Raw genomic sequence first — 23,346 nt, 5'->3', positions numbered from 1 at the left:
CATCGAGCTACCACTCTGCCACCAATGGCTTGGTGGAACGGTGCCACCATACCTTGAAGGCTGCCCTTGCTTGCCACAATGGCAACTAGTCTGTTACCATGCTGCTACTACTTTTAAGCTTCTGTGTTGTTCACAAGACCAACCTTGAGGTGTCAGCCTCTAACCATGTTTATGGCCAGCCACTAGCTGTGCTGGGTAACTTCCTAGAGCCTGCTGACCTGTCTGTGGATGGCATCCTGCTTGAATTCATTACTGGCTTGCAGGATCGTATAACCCACCTGCGGCCACCCTCCTCAGAACCATGGTGAATGCAGGACATTCACACATGATGAATTTACTTCAAACATGAACATTATGCTGTACATCGATGCTCACCAGCCGCCACTTTGCCCTCACTAATATGGGCCCCACTGGGTCCTGAAGTGGGACTCCAACATGTTTACATTGCATCTCCATGGCACACCTACCAGTGTTTTGATTGATAGGCTGAAGCCCACCACCTCAATGGCAATGGCAACACCACTACCAACACTGCTACTGCTGACATCAAACTGAGAATGTTCACCACCATAGCACCTGGATCATGCGCCTACCCCACCAAAGCTGGGGACACTGTGGAAAAACAACCTTGCTACCCCAGCACTGCCTCCAACGAACTGGTCATTGCCAGCATGCCCAACACCCTGGGTGTTTACATGCCTTCCCCTCCATCACACCTGCTGCCTTCACCCAATGCAAAGCACATCTGTCACTGCCAGCAGGTGATTGCACCCCTGACTCAACATCACTGCCTCTGCCTTCCCCGTAGCAGTGTGATTTCATGCACTTGCAGTGCTGCACCCCAGACCTGCCAACACCCATCCTAAGACTGGAGGCACCAGTAGTGCATGCCTACAGTACCTAGCATGGCCATTTTCAGCTTTCAGATACAGCCATCCAGCTGTCAGCCCCGCCAAGCAATGCTGCTGTGAGCCTGCTTCCATTGCCCTGCACTGGCAACTGTGCCCAGCACGTACTCACAGCTGTGTGCTCAGCACTGGAGACAGCTCCACGTCGAACAGGCCTGGCATACCCAATCCCCCCTGTCCTGCCAGCTTACTCATGCTCATGTTTGCCACCAGCATTGTGACAGTGCTCCATGCAGTGGGCTGGCTTTACTGACAGCTGGCCACTCTGCCCACCTCCTACACGGTGCTCCAACATCTGGTGCTTGTATTTGTAACACGATCAGCACCCATGGTGTCGACACTGCCACCCATGGCCTCACCACTGCAAGATGCCACTTCACAGGTACCAGCTTTTACCACCACCTCACTCATCATTTGAGCTCTGCTCTCACATGGGGGGAACTGTGTGGTGGCCCTTAACCACATATTGACCCTAGCCATCCCACATGTTCCTAGGTCACTACAGCTTCCTGCTAAGGCAGTGAGTTTTTTCTTCACCTGCTGACTCCCGTGACAAGCTGTCAATTCTGTGGCACAAATGGTTACCTGGATACTATGGTCGGTCGCTGGTTACAGTTCAAGGAAGTTAGACTGGGTCCTGGTAAGTCTTCCATCAGCCTATATTTTCTCATTCCAGATCTTCTTCTTGTGGTGTCAGCATCAGTTCAGTCCTGCACCCCTGTCACGGTGGACATGTCATGTGGTAACATGCTTGATATTGAGACACACATCTTTGAGTTTCCCCTGAAAGCTCCCACCATAAACATTCCATTCAGCATGTATTTTCTTCCCATTTGGGTACCATCTGAGTCTGCCCATTACTGCCATTAATGCACATGGTATAGTTGCATGACTTTTGTTCTTGATCTTGCCACTGATATTCCTTGCAAGAGATAATTAATCCTGCACCTCACATCAGTAGAAATTCTTTGTTGTTAGTGTATACCCTGGGTTGAGGGAGCAACTTTTTGCAGTAACTCATACCATGCGCTCCTGTACTTACACCATAAAATTTAGCAAGTGAATTTCTCCAAGGATAATTAATTTGTGAGACTAATTCATGTTCCCTTTGTGTAGCAATTCAGTGTTTAAATAAAAGAGTAACTTTTTCTAACTGCATGCAGAACTATCCTTCATACAGCACCTGTCATGACACACACTCACCTACATTGTATTCACTTCAGTAAATTAGGTAGGAAAACATTTCCACACTAATGTAAACAGTCTGCTGCAATGTATTATAATATCATAATCTTCCCATAATATATGTTAACAGTGTTACCAAGTTTTTCTGCCTTCTGTAACACACTGCGTAATATCAGGTTGCATGGATTAAATATATAAATAGCAAAATAAAGAGATAAATAGATTTCTAGCTCAGATAGTCCCTCTGTTACATCAATTAAGAATTTTTATGTACATAAATTCAATATTCTTTTTTTTTGTAACAATTTCTTCTATCTTATATTAGACTGAGGCAGTGATAATTGTCCTAAAAATTCCAGGATTTTTCTTGTTTTCACCTTTATTCAGGGTGCGGCAAATAAAAGTGGCCCAGAGAACATAGTCCCTGGGTACAGAGAAACACAGTGGAGAAAGGAGATAACAGCACTAACCTGACTATAACAGGTGTTGAAAGTGACCACCATTCATTTTTTGACAGTTTTAGCCCTGGTCAGCAAGTTGCTGAAGGCAGACTGAAGGTGGACTGCTGGAACTGCTGCAGTCTCATCCAAAATGTTCTGCTGCAGTTCTTGAAGCCTTTGAGGATGGTCACAATGTATCTTAGACTTGAGGGCTCCCCACACAAAGTAACCACACAATGACAGATCAGGTGAACTGGGTGGCCAGCTAGGGTCATGAACAGACTGACCCCTGTTAACTACTCTGTCAGGCAAGAATATTGTGTAAATGTGCTCCAAGGCTCGGCCTGCTGTAAGAGCAGTTGCTCTATCCTGTTGGATGTAACTGTAGGTCTTTTCCTTCTCCATTAATGCTGCCACAAATGGTTTCAAAATGTTGGCAATGCAACGTGCCAAAGTCAGTGACTCATGAAAGATGTGGGGACCAATAATGCTGCATGTGACACTGCACACCAACTGCAATCTCCTGATCATGCAATGATGTTTCGTTGAAGTTATGTGGATTCTTTGCTGCCCAGAACCTATGATTCTGTGAGTTGACATAACCACTCAGGTAAAACCAGACTTCATAAGATGTAAAGAACAGATCCATGTCCAAGACATTCCGTGTTATCTCACTGAGCAGTCACTCACAAAATTAGAGGCACTGAGTAGGATCTTTCGGTTTTAATGCATCAACAACAGACACTTGGCAGGGATGCACATGCAGGTCCCCGGTGGAGTATTTGTCTACATGATCAATGTGATGTTCCAGTCTCTTGTGACAGGCATTGGGTTGATTTGGTAGGACTCTGAAGCATTTCCTGGCGAACTGCAGTCACATTTTCTTCTGTGTGGACACATTTCGGAATATTTTTTGATTTCTTCAAATAGATCCTGTGTGACAACATTTTCAGAACAAACATTGCATGGCACTCTTTGCTGGCTCTTTGACACCATTAAACTTCTCAGCAAACAACTGACCACACCATTTCCATGACTTTGCTGTCACGTAACTTTCCACAATGAACATTCACTGCTCCACTGTGAGTACCATCATCCCCTTTGCACTGCTCCACTCACAATGATACAGCCCACACTATGCTCTGAACCAGTGTGGATCACGTGGTGGATGTACACATGTTGTGCATGTCATGGGGTGTGGTTATATGCATACATTCATGTCCAATTGTATCCACTTGTCCGGGCCCATTTATTTGCTCTACCCTGTATATGGGCAGGAGCTTACTTTTTTTAAAGGCATATAGGAAGTACTCCTCCTTCATGTTTGTAATTTTCAGAACAGTATTTTGTGTCACTAGCCAATATGAATAATGCTACACTAGCCTTGTGGATATACTATCTATGTCCTCATTGTTTTGTAATTTAAGAGACATAACAAAGCCTCATACAGCTCAGTTCATAGTGTTCCATTGCTGACATACAGGACATGGGAGACTGTGAGTACCCATAACCCACCCATGGGCAGGTGCAGATTGCACCAAATTGATGCCTTGTTGTGCACATACATGAGCCATTCACCCAACCCAATTCATGGTCTCTCGGTCAAAGCAAACGGCCACTTAGACTACAGCCCAGCCCCCTGACTGTACCTGCACGAGTGTTCTTTCCATTCCTGCATGCTTATGCTCATAGGTGCTCCAGCTGGAACAGCCAGCCTTAGTGGCGAGTTGACAGACAACAAATCCATCCAAAAGTACAGGGTTCGAACCCCAGTGGGTCTGAAGATTTTTCTATCACTCATTGCTTCTGTTACTTCTGACTACAGTTTGTTAATATAAAAAATGCCAAGTTCTGCTGTGGTTCTGAGTCCATGTTAAACTGTAGTTCCCTCTATACTTGGCTGGATAGAAGAAAAATGAGAGGATACCACTTCCAATAGGATCGTGCCTAATAAAACACTGTTTTGTTCAAACCAAATTGCAGGTCAATGACAGTTTATAATTATGGTGGTGATAGTGGCTGTGATGAATAATCTCTCAGATATGCAGTACATAAAATCAAAACTTCATGCAGTGAATTAGTTGAGTGCATGAAGTAGTGAGGTGCCCAGTATCATCTTATGATTTAAATTTTTTTGTTAGATTTCTTGCTTCTTGTTTTGATAGTGTAGTTTTAAATGTACTGTTTAAATTGAATGTTGTAGAGCAAGAATCAAGTCAACATAGTTCTTAGTTCATCACTTACTCTCTTGGAGAAAAGTTGTTACACTACTTTTTGTATCGAAAGGAAAATTCTTTTGAAAAATTTGTAAAATCACATGCAATGGATACCCAGTCTTACTTCTGAGATATCTGACAGCAGAGAAAAACCATACATAACTTTGGTAATTGTCAGATCCTTCCTAAGAGAGTAAAGAGAAATAGGTTGTGAAAGGCTGGAAAGGAGGATACTGTTATAACCTTTAATCACAATAATTGCATGGATATTCACACTCTCTCTTAGAAACAATAGCTGATCACATGATTACAACTCAGTCTCTCGTATTCGACTGCCGTGCTGTGACATGCGGCCGGCACCGTTCGTAGCTAGGTGGCGCTCCCGCGCTCAGCCGATTTGTGGACTGCCTCTATCGCCGTTTGTGCGTACTGTCGTGGCGGCACTGTTAAATGTCGTGGCACTATCACAACAGATACGTCACTTAGATCCGAGCTTAAGAAGAATCCTTCATGTTATTTTTGTGCATCATCAGTAGCTTTTTTCTGAAACAAGCAATTAAGTTGGCTACCTCTGTTGGGTTTTAAAAATTTGCATTTTTTTTTGTCTTGGTAAAAACTACTTAATTCTTTGGTATATTAAAACTCATCTGTTGACAATCACTAGTTTATGATCAACTTAATTTGTTTCAGTTCGAGGACCAGTTCTACCTAACAAACTTGGAATAACATTGACCCATGAGCACTTTTCTCTAACATTTCAAAAATTTTATGTGGAGCCACCACAACAGTTGCAAAATTATTTGCATGGTGAAATTACTCTTGAAAATGCTGGCCTTATTAGACAATATCCGTAAGTAATAATTTTATTAGACCTAGCTGAGATGTTGAAAGTATTGTCACATCCATTACTAAATTTCACTACTAAGAAGAACACATTGTGCATGATTATGTGAGATCAAAGAATATTGAGGTTATATGTTTTTGGAATCACAAATGCAGTACTGAGAGATGTAAAGCAAATGATGATTAAAATAAAATAAATGAACTAGACTGACTGATAAAAATTTACTTAATAGTTGTTAAAGTTTTTTATTCCTCAATAGTACTATCTGGTATGTCTGGAAACAAGCCACCTGCTGTGTTTTTTAATGTGGTAGTCTCTCTGCTCTCATCCAGATGTAATTACCCCTTCACATATAGGTTATATAGCCTGTTTTTGCTAAACAGTTGTCTGATGTCTTACAATAACAAATAATTTAGAAATATAATTTTAAAATTAATTTAAATAATGGTTTGAACTTTTCTGTGTGGCAAGATGGCAAGACACTATACTTTATTCAGGACAGTGGCTGTTCATTTGTCCATCCAGATGTTGGTTTTCTGTAGTATCCCTAAATTACTTAAGGAGAATGCTGAGATTGTTCCTTGAAAAAGATGCAGCTGATTCCCTTCTCCTCCTTTCCCAGACTGAGCTCAGTCTGGGAAAGATATTACATGGTAATGGGTAATGATATTACATTATAGAGATGAATGTTTGCTGTCTGTGAGTTATACTCAGTGTAATTTACTTGGGCACTCTGTCCCTTGTGCTGAATCAGTAGCAGAGACTTGCTTTGTATGTAATCATTTTGGGCACATGGCTAGACAGTGTAGAGAGTTGAGGTGGCTCATGATTAGACAGAAGAAGTAAGTTGATAGGATAATCTGTGAGTATCTGTTCTATCTATATTAGTTATGTTATTTCTCTTTGTTTGTCTGAGCCATGAAAATGAGTAAGGTTGAGGCAGAGGCAAAGTCAGAGACACAAGGTGTCACCAATGAGAAGACCTTGTAGTTGTTAGTGAATCAGGTATCTCAGTTGAGAGCAGATAATTTGGTTGTAAAATATGTGTTACCAGAGAAGGATCATGAAGTAGAATTGTTGAGGTCTCAGGTTCTAGGTGTGGATTTAGCTATTGCTGACCTTGTTTCTGCATTCTCCTGCAGGTCATCTGATGATTTGATAGCATTTGTGGAAGATGTCAAGTCATTCGGTAACGTATGGGGTTGGTAAGATAAACAGTTATTGCAAATTACAATGTTGCATTTTACAGGGGAAGCAAAGTTGTTCATAAGGTCCATAGAAGCATTACATAATGCAGACACTCTTGATCAGATGAGGCAGGGGACTGAACAATGGCACAGGAAGCAGAATAGTGTACAGTTTTTTCAGGAGCAGTTGGGTATTGTGTGCAGAGTGTATAATGAGGCAGTGGAGGACTTTGCAGGTAGGATTAGAAAGTTGAATGTTCACACGTATGATTTGTTACAGAATGGTGAAGTGGACTATGTGGTGCTGCAGGAGGCTGAGCAATGAGCATTCAGTGCTCTCCCGAGAGTTTGACACCAGCGACGCCTAGCAGGGTGCATACAGGGGCACACAAAGATAGCTATGCTCGGGTTAGGATAGCACTGGAATATGAGGCAATCGATAGATTGACAGGGATGAGGGACTGAAGACACATATTTGCATCGGATGTGAAATGTTTTAATTGAGGACAAACAGGACATATGCGAAGGAAGTGCTACTAGCCACAAAGGAGTGATAGAGTTGGGCAATAATTTCATGAGAATGGTGGTAGAGGAGGTGTAGGTTGCTGTCAAGGATGTAGGGCTGATAACAGAGGTGGTCCCATGGGGAGGAAGGGTCCGTTAAATTTAAGAGGGAACCACAGCACTGCAGTCAGGAGTAACCAGTAAAAATAAATTCAGTAAAAATGACTGAAGAAGAGGAGCATGTCATAATGGGTGTGTGGTTATCATGTAAGATCGGTTGGAGATAACACACATTAAGTATCAAATACACATTTATTAATGACTGATGCATAACAAACATGCCAGTAGAAAAACTTCAGTGCTGAAAGTGCAACTGGAATAAAGCAGTCCAAAGAATCAAGGTCACAAAGATAGGGTGATGTGCGCCAGAGATGCCAAACCCCCCCGCTCCCCCCTCCCCACTGCAATGCGGAGAGAATCTTCATTACACGAATTTGTAATCTTGGTGCCAGTGTGGCAGTTGTAGGCGGCAGCCAGCATGAGAAGTCGGGGCGTTAGTGTTGGCGGTGCAGGTGTCCCATGGTTCCAACAGCTCTACAGGTGGAGACGCGTCAGCCAAAGGCAGGTCGGCAGCGTCAGGAGGCAGATCGGTGAGTGACCACGCTGGTTTCAGTCAATTAACGGACACTGTCTGTGGCCATCCATGTAGGTGAATGACAAACGTGTTCCTACTGTGACGTAGCACATGGTGAGGGCAAGAATAAGACAGCTGGAGGGCAGCTCACACAGTGTCGTCCCACAGCATTACAAAGTCGAACAAAGTGAGGTCCTTTTGGATGAACACAGGTGGGGTGGTGTGAAGGCTGGGAAGGGGGGTGTGGAGGTATGTGACGTGCACACAAACCTGCTCGACCAGGGCAGGAAGATCCTCGGTTGCAGCTGATGGTGAATCCTTGACGAACTCAGAAGAAAGAAGGAGGGGTTTCCTGTATAGATTCTCAGTGAATGAGGCATTGAAATCTTATTTATGGGCCGAGTGAATACCCAGCAGGACCTACAGCAGGGCCTCTGACCATAGGCCACCATGGCACATTAGCACGGCCTCGAGTGTGCAGTGCCACTGCTTGACCAGGCCGTTCGCCTGTGGGTGGTAAGACATGGTGTGAAATTTGGCTATGCTGCAGTGTTCACAGAGTCGTACAAAGAGGATGGACTAAAACTGGTGTCCCTGGTTGGTCATGAGAGACAGGGGACAGCTGAAGTGAGCAATTCATGTCAAGACTAAAGAATGGGTAACGGTGTTGGCTGTGACGTCAATAAGTGGGACCACTTTGACCCAGCAGGTCACTCAGTTGGTGATCGATAAGACGTATCTGTAACCCTTGGAAGGGGGGAGGGGGATCAACAATGTTGATATGGACATGCCTAAAATGCCCCTTTGGAATGTCAAACTTGCCCAATGGAGGTTTTGTGTGCCTCTCGACCTTGCTGCACTGGCACAGGACACATGCACGGTTCCAAGTGCAACAATCGTGCTTCACGCAAGGCCAGATGAAGCGCTTCATAAGAAGCCACATAGTGGCTACTGTCCCAGGGTGGGCTAAGCCATACATGGCAATAAAGACCCTATGATGAAGGGCGGTATGGACCAGGGGGTGGAGTGTGCCTGTAGGGCTGTCACAAAGGACAGGGATTGTCGACCCAGGTAGTATATGGGGCTAGACAGAGAGTGATGATTCGTTGTCTGATATTATTTGCTGTATATCATCATCATCAGTTTGTAGTTGGCTGAGCTCCTCCAGATTCATCGGTGCGCTTAGGACACAGATGCAGGAAAGGTAGTCTGCGACAATGTTCTCCGCTCCGCAGATATAGCACGCATCAGAAGAGTGCTGACAGATGTAGTCCATGTGGTGGAAACGCCTCGGCAGAAGGTCCTTAGCTGGATTATTGTCCATGAGTGGCTTGTGATCTGTATAGACTGTGAAACGTCACCCCTCAAGGTCACTACAGAAATGTTTAATCACGAGGAGCTCACGGTTGAAAGTTAACCACTTGCGTTAACTCTGTCTCTCGGAAAAGAAGCGGAGGGGTTGGGTAGAGTTGCAGTGTGCTGTTGTAAAACAGTGCCCACAGCTGAGTCACTGGCATCAGTCGTGATCAAGACACAGGCCTCAGTGCAGTGTTTTAGCCTTCATACGTCAAGACGTATTTCGCAAGAATGCTAAACTGTGCTGTTTTAACAGGGTCGACTACAATCACCTAAGTCTAAGTTCTAAAGTATCCATGAAGTAATATAGACTATTGTCATTTATATTACAATCTGATACTTCCAATCAGTATATTATTATAAACTGCATTTTTAACAGTTACAGCAATAAGTATAATCTCACATTTGACGACAAGGAAACACATGCTGCTGTTCTCACAGAAATGCAAATGTTTAATGAATTTGGGGGAGGAACCATTGTAGAGAATACATCACATGGTCTTAACAGAAACATACCTCTCATGATTGAAGTTTCACAGAAAACTGGCATCCATGTTGTAGCAGGCACTGGTGAGTAAAAATATTGATGTAGAAGATAGTAGCTTCATGGTACTAAAAAAATGCCCCTTGAACTCTGTAATTGGGAAAACAACATTCAGTTTAATACTGTTCCATCTTATGTTGCACAATACATTTGTGAAAACTTCTGAGGGACATTTCCAACACATATGTACTAAAAAGTAAAATAAAACTACTGTTGGCATGGAAATTATGAAAACATTGAAATTTTTAACATTTTGTTTCAATTTTTATTAATCATTATGTGACTTAACATAATGTTACAGTGGTGTACATTGGGAGTAGGAAAAACGCCCTACTTATCAAGTGCTGAGATTGTGATCACTAACCAGGCATCTTGATTTAGGTTTTGTATGATTTCACTGTTTCATACTGTGAAGGCACTGCTGTTATTTTTTATCTCTTCATTTGTCTTTGGTTTAAAATTTTATGTAACATATATTTTAGTGTTCTTTGAAACTTAATATTTTATTTATTGCAAAGTGTGTAGCGTGTTGCTCATAAGCAGTTAAGTCCTTATAGTACCTAAAATATTATTTTTTATGGTGATAGGAAGTCCAAGTGCAATGTTAATAGCTTAAGGAGTAAAGGGAACAACTCATCAAATATTACAGAAAATGTATCATTCAGAATCACATATACCAGACCATACAAATCCTCAAGCCAACCACCCTCTTCCTTTCTCTTTTCTCCCCTCTTCTACTCTGCCCAGTCAAATCCTCACCCTAGTCGACCTTCTTTATGTGCCTTTGGATGATTCACTATCTCTACTATTTGGGGAGTATAGAGATTTGTCTGGTTTATTTTATGTTGCTCTTAAGTGATTAATCCGTACAGTTCCTAAAATAGTACTTTATTTATGTATATATTGTTTTGAATAAAAATAAATGAATAATTTAAGCACTGTAAGGACATAATTGCTTCTAATCATATCCATATTGGTGTGTTAAATATCTTGGCATACGATATCCTTCCTGTCCAACAACTCCTTACATTAGATATGTGCATGAGTGCCCAGCAAATATTATCTTCTTCCATAAACAAAGTTGTACTATATAGCCTTTTAAGGTGTAAGAATATCAAGACTGTGATCCATCTTTGTTGGTAATTTTAATTTATTTTTCATTTGTTGTTATAGTTATCAATCTTTCAGTTCATTCAGTGCTATGCTCTATCTCTTCTTCTCTTGTGCTAATATTGTTATCCCTGTATAGCTACCACTACACCCAACTTCATCATTTGGTAAGTATTTTTCTACAAAGTTGCTTACTCTGTCAGATAGCACAGCATTTCCACTTTACCACAGTCATTCTTTCACTTCTACACCTTCTGCACATAATGGCACATCAGATGTGTTTAGAAACTTCTTCCTCCAGTTCATGGGTGGTGATGTCCACAGTTGTTGAGCACTTTAAACAAACAACGGCATCTACAGTAACTACTCATATTCATGTGAATATCTGCTGCCAGTATAACTCTTTCAAAGTTATCCTTGTTTTTGCTAATGTGTTTTTAACATTTCCCTTGTAATTCACATGTGGAATTTTGCTTCTGGGTAGGAGAAATCTTTCATTGCTATTAATGAGTCTTGCTCAGTTTTTGATGAGGTTTAGCAAGTCCTCACACTCTTTACTGGTACTTTAATTTCACACTAAGTGAAAGGTTGGAATTGTTTTCATGTCACTTTTACCTTTTCTAAACCAACTGATGTTCATCCAGTACTAACATGTCCCCAAAAAGGTTGAAATAAAATCAACAAATAAATAATAACTAACAAAATAAAAATCTTCATCCAAAAACATCTGCATGGTGAAGTGTTTGTTTGATAAGAATCAGTTGCTACTGATTAAACAAGGCTTATAGAAAAATAACACATTTAACATCTATAAAACCTTCAAGTCATTCAGCCTCACCCAGTTGCCTCCAAAAACGGTCTCTGATGATTGTCTGGTTGAAGGCATATGTAACACTCATCATTGAAGAGAATGTGATGACAATCCTGAGCAGTCCATTTGGCATGTTGTTGGGCCCATCTGTACCATGCTGCATCGTGTTGTGGTTGCAAAGATGGACTTCGCCATGGACATTGGGAGTGAAGTTGCACATTATGCAGCCTATTGCGCACAGTTTGAGTTATAACATGACGTCCTGTGGCAGCACAAGAAGCATTACTCAACATGGTGGCATTGCTGTCAGGATTCTTCTGAGCCATAATCCATAGATTGTGGCCGTCAACTGCAGTAGTAGCCCTTGGGTGGCCTGAGCGAGGCATGTCATTAACAGTTCCTGTCTCTCTGTATCTCCTCAATGTCCAAATAAAATCACTTTGGTTCACTTCGAGAGGCCTGCACACTTCCCTTGTTGAGAGCCCTTCTTGGCACAAAGTAACAATGTGAACATGATTGAACCATGGTACTGACTGTCTGGGCATGGTTGAACTACAGAACACATGAGCCATTTACCTCCTTCCTGGTGGAATGACTGGAACTGATTGTCTGTCAGACCCCCTACATCTAATAGGTGCTGTTCATGCATTGTAGTTTACATCTTTGGGCAGGTTTAGTGACATCTCTGAACAGTCAAAGGGACTGTGTCTGTGATACAATATCCACAGTCAACGTCTGTCTTCAGGAGTTCTGGGAACTGGGGTGATGCAAAACTTTTTTGATGTGTGTGTGTGTATATACACAGTTCTTAAGCGAATGCCACAAAGTGGATCCTTCATCTTCAGAATCAAATCAAAATCACAAGGACTTAAGTCCGGTGATGATTATGGATGGTACAGTACTTCCCAGTCCCATCAACACAGACTTAAGTGTTTGTGACTTTGATTTGTTTCCGAAGATGAAACAAGCACTTTGTGGCATTTGTTTAAGAACTGTTCCAGGGATTCGACAGGCAGTAGACCGCTCCATTTGTACCATCAATAGAACAGGTTCTTCTAATGGTATACTACGCCTTCCACATCACTGGCAATGAGTTCTACACAATGCTGGTGACTACTTTGAAGGGTAGTAACAGGTGCAAACGTGTAACTCTTTTATATTGGTTGGTTGTGAATAAATAGTTGCCAACCTACATAAAAAATGTGTTAAACTCTTAGGAATACATATTAATGCCAGATTCAGTTGGGACGAACATATCAACCAAGTATGTAAAAAGATCTGATGTGTGTATTACGTCATGTGGAAACTGAGATATAATCAGTAATAATTATCTCTTTATGACATACTTCACACTCTTTCAGTCAAATATCTCATAAGGCCTACTCATATGGTGATCTTCTCCTCATAATATCAGCATTTTAAAAGAAAAAGGAAAAAAAATTGTCCATGGACTATGCAAGGCTGGTCCAATACAGCACTGCCATCCTCTCTTTATTGGGCCTAGAGTCCTAACAGTTGTGAATCTGTATACCTAAGAGTGCACTTTTTGTCAGGAACAACATTAAAGGATGTCTTATCAGGGGAACAATTCACAAACATGCCTCTAGAAATAACCTAAACATTTACATTCCAAGGCACAGGTGAGCAATAACTGAAAACTCTGATAAATTTATTTATTTATTTATATCCATCTTTTAGCATTAACATGCAGTCGATGTCGTCAGAAGAGTTACAGCTATTTGTACATTATGTTTTACATACCAAAATATTACATAGTAAAAATATAGCAATGTTGTAAACTATGAGCTTACAATAGCCTCTACACCTAGATCCATACACAACAGTAAGCCATAATTTATCAGCATTAACCTGCAATCAATGTTGTCAGAAGTATTATAGCTATTTGTACATTATGTTTCATATAACAAAAATATTACATGGAAAAAAATGACAGAGTTGTACCCTATTAGCTTAACTATAGCATAACTATAATTAACAGCAAGCCTTAGTTTATCAATAAATTAGATTATCTTTACAACTATTCTGAAATTCTTCTGCACTGTAGAAAGCATTTTTCTTCATCCACACTTTGGTTTTAGTTTTGAAAATATCCATTGAAACCAATTGAGCCTGTACGGGTAAAGTGTTGAATAATTTTATGCCTATGTATTCATAGCTAGATTGGGTTTTCTTAAGCCTGGTTGTGGGTATATCAATCATATTGGTTTGTCGAGTATTGTGTTGATGAACTGATTTCCTTATAGTGTAGTGGTTTAAGTTTTCTTTTATGTTTAATAGGCAACAATATATGGGACTGTGAGAATTTTTAAGTCTCTAAAATAAGGTCTACATGAGATCTTGTTGTCAGTGATTCCGTAAAAACGTCTAATTGCTTTCTTCTGCCAAGTGAAAATTTTTTTGGCTCCTGGAGAGTTACCCCATAAAAGAATGCCATAGTGTAGATGGCAATGAAAGAAGGAATAGTATGACTGAAGCATAAATCTTGTGTAACACATGTGTGTCCCAAGTTAATTTTGAGTCAATGTGTATTCCTAGTAGTTTAACAGATGATAACTCCATGTTACTGTTTGATAAACTGAAGATTATCTTGACAGTCTTTTCATGGTTCATAGATAGTCATTAGCTTTAAACCAGATATTAGATATTTTGAGACACTCTTCACTTGCCTCCTTCAATATGTTTATATCCTTTCCAGAATTAGCTAATGTGGTCTCATCAGCATAGAGGGTAGATTTACAGGGTAAGTTATTCGGAAAATCATTTACAAACAATATAAATAGTAGAGGGCCAAGCACTGAGCCCTGAGGAACACCTCGTTTTATACTTAGTCTGTGACTGTTGGTCATTATGCTTTACTATTTGTTTTCTATTGCTGAGGTATGATTCAATTAGTGAGAGTTCCAAGTGTTTGATTCCATAGCAACACAGTTTATCTAATAATAATTTGTGGTTAACTCAGTCAAAAGCCTTACCCAAGTCAATTAGAATGGCTTCAGCAGATAATTCTGACTCAAATGCGCTTAGTACAAAAGAGATAAGGTTTTCAACTGCTTTTACTGTTGATAAGTTTGACCTGAATCCATGCTGAGAATCATTTAATATATTATTGTCTGATAGGTGTATGCATATTTGCTGCAGTATGCAATGTTCTATTATTTTTGAGAGAATAGGCACAAGTGAAATTTGTCTATAATTATTGATACAGGACTTGTCACCCTTTTTGTATAATGGTATGACAACTGGTTTTTTGAGACATTCTGGAAAGTGTCCACTCGAGAGCATCTTGTTTATCAGTATGCAAAGAGGATATGATATGAGATCTACAACTTTTTTAATTACATAGTTTGACCGGCCATACACATCTTCAGATCTAGAGTATCCTAATTTAGAGGTTGCTTTAATTATATCAGTTACTTGTACTTCTCTCCATTTACAAGCTGACACTATGTTTGTAATGTTTTGTTGAAAATTTCTGCCAGATATTGGGTGAGAAATAGGTGTATGTGTTGAATTGGAATTCTGGTTGCTGTGGGTTGGAAGGCTAAGATTGGCAGAGTTGACAAAAAAGTGATTGAAATCATCAGCAGTGACGTTAGCAGCATTTGTGTTGTCTTTGTAGTTTATATCCATACCTAGCTCTGCTTTTATTACTTTCCATGCAGCCTTACATTTATTGTGTGATTTTTTAATGAAATCACCATTTGCCTTATACATGGCTATTTTAATTTAATGTCTATATTTTCTTTTCAGGTTTTTGTAAGTTTCTTTATCTACTGCTCCCTTTTTGACCTTATCATGACAAGTAATTACCAATAGTCTCAGTTTTTGTAATTGGGGTGAAAACCACTTCTGTAAAGTTGAGTGGCTAGATTTCCTAACTTTTTTTGTTTTTTTGTTTTTTAACCAGTGGACAGCATGTGTGGAAGATTTCAGAAATGATTTTGAGGAATGTGCTGAAGGCTTCATCAACATTTCTGGGGGAATGTATAACAGTATTCCAATCTATAGACTTAAGTTCTTCTCTATACTTGCTAATATTTGTATGTGTAGATAGTCTGACACACTGAATTTGTTCCTCGTCTTCTTTTGGTTTTTTAGTAATTAGTTTTGCCCATATACCTCTATGGTCTGACAGGTAATCGATATTAAATAAGATTAGCTCAAAATCACATTTGTTATTACATTGTCAAGACAGGAGGAGTGCCTTGTAGGACTTTCATTAGCACAAAAGAAATTATAGGATCTTAACATGTTTACTAAATTAACATTTCTGGCTGTCATTTTCCTAATGTCTATGTTTAGATCCCCAAAGATTAAAATTTTGTATTTAGTACATTTTTGTATACTGATCACAAGTTTTTCTAAACGTTCTATAAATTGTTCTACATTACTTTCAGGAGTGTGATATAAAGACACAGTTATGAGCTGTATACTAGGTATAATAAAAGCAGCTGCTTCAAAAACACCTTTAATGCATAGGTCACTAACTTCAAGAACAGAAAACTTTAAGTCTAGATCATTGCTAATATATATGGATGAACCCCCATAGGATTCACTGGGTCTGCAGAAGTATGTAGCTAATCTGAAACCTGATGGTACATACAGTTTTATATCCTCTTCCTTTAACCAATGTTTGTTTATACATAAAATCATTCTTTTGTTACTTTTTAACAGTATACCAAGCTCATCAGCTTTATTTTTGAGACACCTGACATTTATGTGCAGAAATAAGATAGAGTTACTGTCACAGGAGGGGAGGAGTACAGTATTATGGGGCAATGGAGAACATTTAATTGTTTTTTCAGCCCTGGAATCTATGTTAGGTGGCGGTTGGACTTCCTTGGGATAATCCATAAAAAATCTTCCTTTCTCTTTGGTAATTTTTTGGGTCTGTTTGAAACACAGTTGGAAGTTTGTTTCACTTTACTGTCCACAAGTTTTATAGGAACATGTTTTCCCAAATCATTTGGTATCACTTCATCATGAGACAAAGACGATACTTTACTTACTGTGACTGGTATGGAGGAGGAGCTGGTACTGTTTCTGCTGTTGGTGAAGTTGGTTTAGTTGCTGCTGGTGGAGGAGTTGTTTCTGATATTACTGGTAAAGGAGTTGGTTCTGCTACTGCTGGTGTGGGAGATGGTGCTGCTGCTATAGGAACTGGTTCTACTGTTGGAGCAGTTGCCTCTGCTGTTGCTGATGGTGTTTCTTCTGCTATTGCTGGTGAAGTAGTTTGTGCTGCTACTGCTGGTGAGGAAGATGGTGTTACTGCTGTAGGAGCTGGTTCTAATGCTGGAGGGGTTACTTCTGCTGTTACTGAACGTGGTTCTTCTGACGCTGCTGTTGATTCTACTTCTGTTAGTATTGCTTCTTTAGGTACTTCTGCTGCATTTTCTGTTACTGTATCTGATTCTGCATTAGTCACTCCTAGAGATACTTTCTGTGATGATGATACAGGTACCACTCATGATGTTGTTGCGAAGTATTGCAGTCTCTGAATAATTTCCATTAGCTTTAATGTAACAAGTTGCTTTCCAAGGCCATTTAAGTGCAGCCTGTGAGTAGTGTGGAATCTGTGTCCAATGGTATTAATATTAACAACAGAAAAATTTCTATTTTGTTTGCATATTCTGGAAAAAAGTTCATTGGCGGCACTAATTTACTTGTTTACATACGGCCAGGACATCAAGTCATACCTTTGTGGTATATTTACGAGGATAACGTTTGTAGGACTTAGCTCAGATAAACACTTGTTTAATTCGCAGCAGGCTTTAGATGTATCATTTTGATAAATGTCATTAGATCCATCAAAGAGGACAACAAAATCTTTCGAAGACAGCTTTTTTATTTCTTCAGAAAAAACTAGTTTTCTTATTTCTGAGAGGGGCGCCCCAGGCTTTACAAAGCTCATCGATTTCACATTTGAAGCTTTATTTATGCATGAGACAATACCGCGGCTGTGGCTATCGCCGAAAGTGTAAAGTTTTGGAACATGGTCAGGAGTTTTAGACTGATGTTTTCTTTCACACTCGCAACAGGTTACACCACTGTTTGTGTTTTCCTGCACTTTCTACAAACATAACAACAGAACTGTTATTAACAAAAGTTACAGTATCTTGAGGTAAAATGCTAAGCCTCTTTGCTTCTTTTACATACTGTTCGTGTTTGTGATCTTTTATAACTGAAAACTCTTCCAGTAAAGCACTGATAACTTCGTCTTTGGTGTTTCTCATATTAGGTTTTTGGCCTAAGTCGCCTTTGAAACAGCTATTGCAGAACCATAGTTTCCTTTTAGGACTGACATTAACACACGAATAATGAAAAACCGTTTTACAATTTAAGCACATTATACCTTTTACAACACGTTTCTTGCAATGGCATGTTGTATCAGAGTTCACCATTTCCCACGATTGAGTCGAAGTACTTGCTGGATGAGATGCCTGATTATAACATTTTCCTGTTACCAGGTTTTTTTTTGACGTCTACTTTTGCGATAATATAACATGGAATACGTGTACTGTCATAATATACACAGAATTTGTTGCATATCTAACACTTTTCCTCGTTATTTTTGACTTTTGTATGGAACTAACATACAAGTGAATGTCCTGAACAAGTTTCCTTTCACTGCACGATCCATACTTTTTAAAGATTCAAAATAAAATTATATGACTGGCTAACAAAAAATCCACCCTGCAGTATAAATGAGTTCCTGTGTGATATGGACAACATTGATGCTAAAATTTAAAACTATATATAAGATGTTTAACTTGCTCATGCAATGTGAACATCAATTTCAGTACTTTGATTGAACTGTTACTTACTATGGTTGAAAAAGCCAATTTTACTGTATGTGCTCAATGACAAATAAAGACTCTGAATCTGTAGGGCAAAGACCAAGTAGCTTTTGTAAATTTATTAAAACATTTTAAATGTGTTATTTTGTGCAAAGTAGTTCTCCCTTATGTTAAATTCTCTTCCCTTGCTTTTGTATAAAGTAATACTGTATAGATCTAGTTCACAACAGCCTTATAAAGAGGAACAACAGTGTCCTCACGATTCACTTTGCTTATTATTCTGCTTACCTTTTTTTTTTAATTTTCAGACTTTCACTGATAAAACAAAAATATCTGTGTACCAGTATGCTGTAGGAGGTGTGTGACTGGAAAATACTAAATTGTGCTCTCTTCAGATATTCATTGGTGCTGTACCTGTCAGTTTATTCATTTATTTATCTTTATTCATCCAAGGATCAACTCACAGTGATAATGAATTTGGAGAAAGCCTTTACTAACAGTTTTCTTGTAGTTAACTTATGCAGAAACTCACACATACTAAACATCACTCACACAACTTACATGGCACAATGTATGATGAAAACAGCAAACAGACAATAACAAACAGTCACAAAGATGTTTTGACATGGAGTCAAGAGAGATCACATAGTAGATTGTCCACAGACTGTGTGTGTTACTCTTTTGTGCAAAGGGTATTTTTTGTCTGTAATCTGAGTCACTATTTACTTACATAGGTACCTTTTGTTATGTACCACTATTTTATTTGCTTGTGTAAGGATCCTATCTAAGCAAGTGAAGAAATTCACTGAATTGCTTTCCAATTTTTCATTGAATATTTTTTCTAATCTCAGTTGAACCAGAGGACTCATTCCACACCATGTAAACAAGGCCCACACCATTATGGAGCCACCAACAACTTGCACAGTGTCTTGTTGACAGCTTGGGTCAATGGGTTCATGGGGTCTGCACCACACTTCAACACTACCATCAGCTCTTACCAACTGAAATCATGACTCATCTGATGAGGCCATAGTTTTCCAGTCATATGGGGTCCAACCAACATGATCATGAGCCCAGGACAGGCACTGTAAGTGATGTGCTATTAGCAGAGGCACTTGTGTCAGTTGTCTGCTGGCATAGCCCATTAACACTAAATTTTGCCACACTGTCCTAATGGATACGTTTGTTGTACAGCCCACATTGATTTCTGTGATTATTTCAAGCAGTGTTGCTTGTCTGTTAGCATTGACAATGTTACACAAATGCAACTGCTCTTGGTTGTTAAGTGAAGGCCAAAAGCCACTGTGTTGTCAGTGGTAATGGCTAATGCCTGAACTTTGGTATTTTTGGCACACTCTTGACACATGGGTCTGGGAATGTTGAATTCATTAATGATTTACAAAATAGAATGTCCAGTGCGTCTAGCTGCAACTACTATTCTGTGCTCAAAGTCTGTTAATTCCCACTGTGCAGCCATGGTCTTGTTGAAAACCTTTTCACATGAATCAATTGAGTACAAATGAGTGCTCCATCAATGCACTGCCCTTTTATACCTTGTGCCCATGATACTGCTGCCATCTCTATATGTGCATATCACTATCTCATGACTTTTGTCACCTCGATGTATAATGTTCCTTTATTTACAAAAATTTCCTCAGGAAACTTGAAATAAAAAACATTGTCCCCTTCTTCACCAGACTCCTGGACTTTTCTGTCACATACAATGTGAAACATAATTCCATTTTTCACTGCTGTTCACATTGAAACACCTGATGATGACTCCCGGACTGAGAAAATACTGCTGTGCATCATGCCTCAATTCCAGACCCCATCTAAAACTAAGTGCTGGTGTCAACCTGAAAAACTAAGCCAACAAACATTACTTTCATGCATTATACATATTGAAACATTATACATGTGAAAGCAGTAAATCATTATCACATACTGAAATGTGACAAGGTGCTTTAGTTATCCCCTTTCATTACTATCCACTGCTCTGAGTCCTCTAAGTAATCTTTAATTGTGTAATATGCATTCCCTTTGAAGAACATTACAACTGCCTTTTTAAACAAATGTGTTTTAATAATATTTTTCACTTCATTGGGCAATTTATTATACAATTTTATATCCTGATCTAAAATGTTATTTTGAGTCTTTTGTTGGTTTTTTTTCTGGGTAAATGTACCTCCAAACTGGCTCTTCTTCTACAATTCTGTATAGGACTATTATTGCAATATTTAGTAATATTTTCTGTGATATGCACCACAGACTGGTATATGTATTCAGTTGATGCAGTAAGGATGTCCAAATTTTTAATTCACTCTTTACAATGTGCTCAGCTACCACTTCCACTTGTTATTCTTATGGCCCTTTCATGCAGTTGAAAAACCATGTCCATTCATTATGCTTTTGATTCCCAGAAAAGAATTCCATAGCTAAGAACTGCGTGTATGTAGGCATAGTATGTCACCACAAGACATTGGCTGTTACAGACTGATGTTAACACCCAGGAGCATAGCATGCTGATGACATTCTTTATGCCAGTATCTTTGTATGTGCATTATAAGCATTGGCCTTCATGGCCATTGCCACAGTTAGCCAAAATGATACACTTGCAATAGTGGCCAAAATGTTGGAAGTTTTACACTCTATGTGGTCACAGACCCAAAAATATATTATTAACTTTGTATATTCAGTCCATTTTAGCTGACAATCAGTGTTAATCCCTAAAAACTTCTTGTTTGCTGCACAGTCTATAGATGTACCATCTGTACTTAAAGTGGCAGAGTCTCTCAACTCCACATCTGTCCCATATTTACAAGTTGATCAAACAAATATGATATGAATTTGAAGGTTCTGTGAAATGCATGGTCTGTTATTTAAATTAATAAAGATATGTTGTTAATGTATTACTGGGTGAAATGCTCATCCTCATTTTTGATAAGTAATCAGTCAGCCTCAATTTTTTGAGTTATTGTTTTAGCCTTTACTTTGTTACTGAGTCTCAATTTCCAGAAGATTTTGTAAGACCAACAATGTTTTCATTTTTAGTAATTGAATGAGAATTGGAGAGATTGGTTCTGATTTTGGGTTTTTTGTTTTGTAAATATTCAAACACATCTGTCTTCGACTATATTAGGAAGGGCCACAATATCTTCACTATTAAGTGCCCCTCAAACCTCCCCACTCCTCCCCCTCCCGCATTCCTGTTTTCCCCAATACACTCTCTCTCTCTCTCTCTCTCTCTCTCTCTCTCTCTCTCTCTCTCTCTCTCTCTCACACACACACACACACACACACACACACACACACACACACACAAACAAACACAAACTCTCTGTTATGTTCCACACTGGTTGAGGAGGAATGAGGAAACAAAGCAAGTAAACAGTGCAAAACAAGTTCATTAAATAACAAATAAACAAAAAGCTCCTTCTTAGAATGATTTTTTACAAGAACCATTCACGATTAAGTTTTGGTTTTCATTTGATCAACACAAATCCATAATTGGGCAAACAGCCCAAATGAATGACTAATCTAAGTCTGAATTTGTTTTAGAGTTGAAAAGTTTGAACAAAGAGTAATGGTGATGGCCAATACTAAATTCGATTGCAGTCTCCAGTGTAGAGGACACATCCTGGTGGTGCCTGAGGTAGTCACTGGTGGCTCCATGTTGCAGCAGGCATTTGTGCTAGCGTGGCTTTGGAGATTCAGATGCTTTACTTAGTGAGAACTCTGATTGATGGACCACTACTGTGGCTGTTGCCTGGCCCAGAGAACGCAAAAGAAAGACCTAGCCTGGCACAGCTCAGCACTGGCCTAATTACGTGGCAGCACCACAATACAGCTAGCTATATTTGTGGAACATGATGCCATGGAAGTGAGCAGGTCCACATGGCAAGCAGCCTCTAGTGACAGTCACTCTGTCACCTGTTGGTGCCCAGTGGGTGCGTGAGACCTTACGGGTGTTGTTTGCAGGTGTGGTCCTTGTGGCTTCACCGAGTAGACCACTCCCATAATGCTGATGTGAGATGGGTTGCTGGTAGAAAGGATGAATGGCCCATACACAGCATCAACTCCCCTTCATGCACCTGACCACCCAATGGACTAGAGGGTGTGGCACGTCTTGAATTCGCATAAGATGCTTGTCTCCAAATCAGCACCTAGTGAAACCAGTGAACCTGGAGGGCTGTTGTCAATGTCCATGTGAGTAGGCACCTGTAGCACTCCAAATAAAGTGTCTAGGATGGTCACTAAGTCTTGAGCACTTTCACCTGTAACAATGTTATCTAGATAGAGTGAGTGAGGTGGCGCAGTGGTTAGCACACTGGACTCGTATTCATGAAGACGGCAGTTCAAACCAGTGTCTGGCCATCCTGATGTCCAAAATTCTACATTGGACAGACAGGCAGAAGTTTTGAAGTTAGATACAAAGAACACAATAATGCTTTAAGGCATGGAAACTTGAAAAAATCTGCATTTGCAGCCCATATTGCTGAAGAAACCCATTCAGTGAGAAACATTGAGAACAACTTAAAAATTTTACATCTAGCAGAGCCACTATGAATATATTAGAAGAAATAGAAATACACACACACACAAACAAACAAACAACACCCAAGACTATATCCTCAATGAAAAAACTGAGTCAGGTAACACCGCTCTCCTGAAAAATTTCCAAACATTATTTTACACCCTCCAAAGCAAATAATATTCCTATGCCTATCTGCAGATCAAGTAGCAAATTTATATGTTACTTCAATTCTCATGATGGTAAATGTAAATAAAT

General features: G+C 39.7%; 1 protein-coding gene across 1 annotated transcript in view; it reads left to right on the top strand.

The window, feature by feature from the left end:
- LOC126297504 (phosphotriesterase-related protein) overlaps positions 1-23,346 on the top strand; it is a 210,946-nt gene that overhangs the window by 77,956 nt on the left and 109,644 nt on the right. The window contains exons 2-3 of the mRNA XM_049988389.1: positions 5,440-5,599; positions 9,654-9,844. Of these exons, the coding sequence (XP_049844346.1) occupies positions 5,440-5,599; positions 9,654-9,844 (351 nt within the window). The remainder of the gene's footprint in view (positions 1-5,439; positions 5,600-9,653; positions 9,845-23,346) is intronic.

The sequence above is a fragment of the Schistocerca gregaria genome, chromosome X (assembly GCF_023897955.1).
Source record: "Schistocerca gregaria isolate iqSchGreg1 chromosome X, iqSchGreg1.2, whole genome shotgun sequence".
Taxonomy (NCBI): Eukaryota; Metazoa; Arthropoda; class Insecta; order Orthoptera; family Acrididae; genus Schistocerca; species Schistocerca gregaria.
This window is presented reverse-complemented; position numbering and strand designations above follow the sequence as displayed.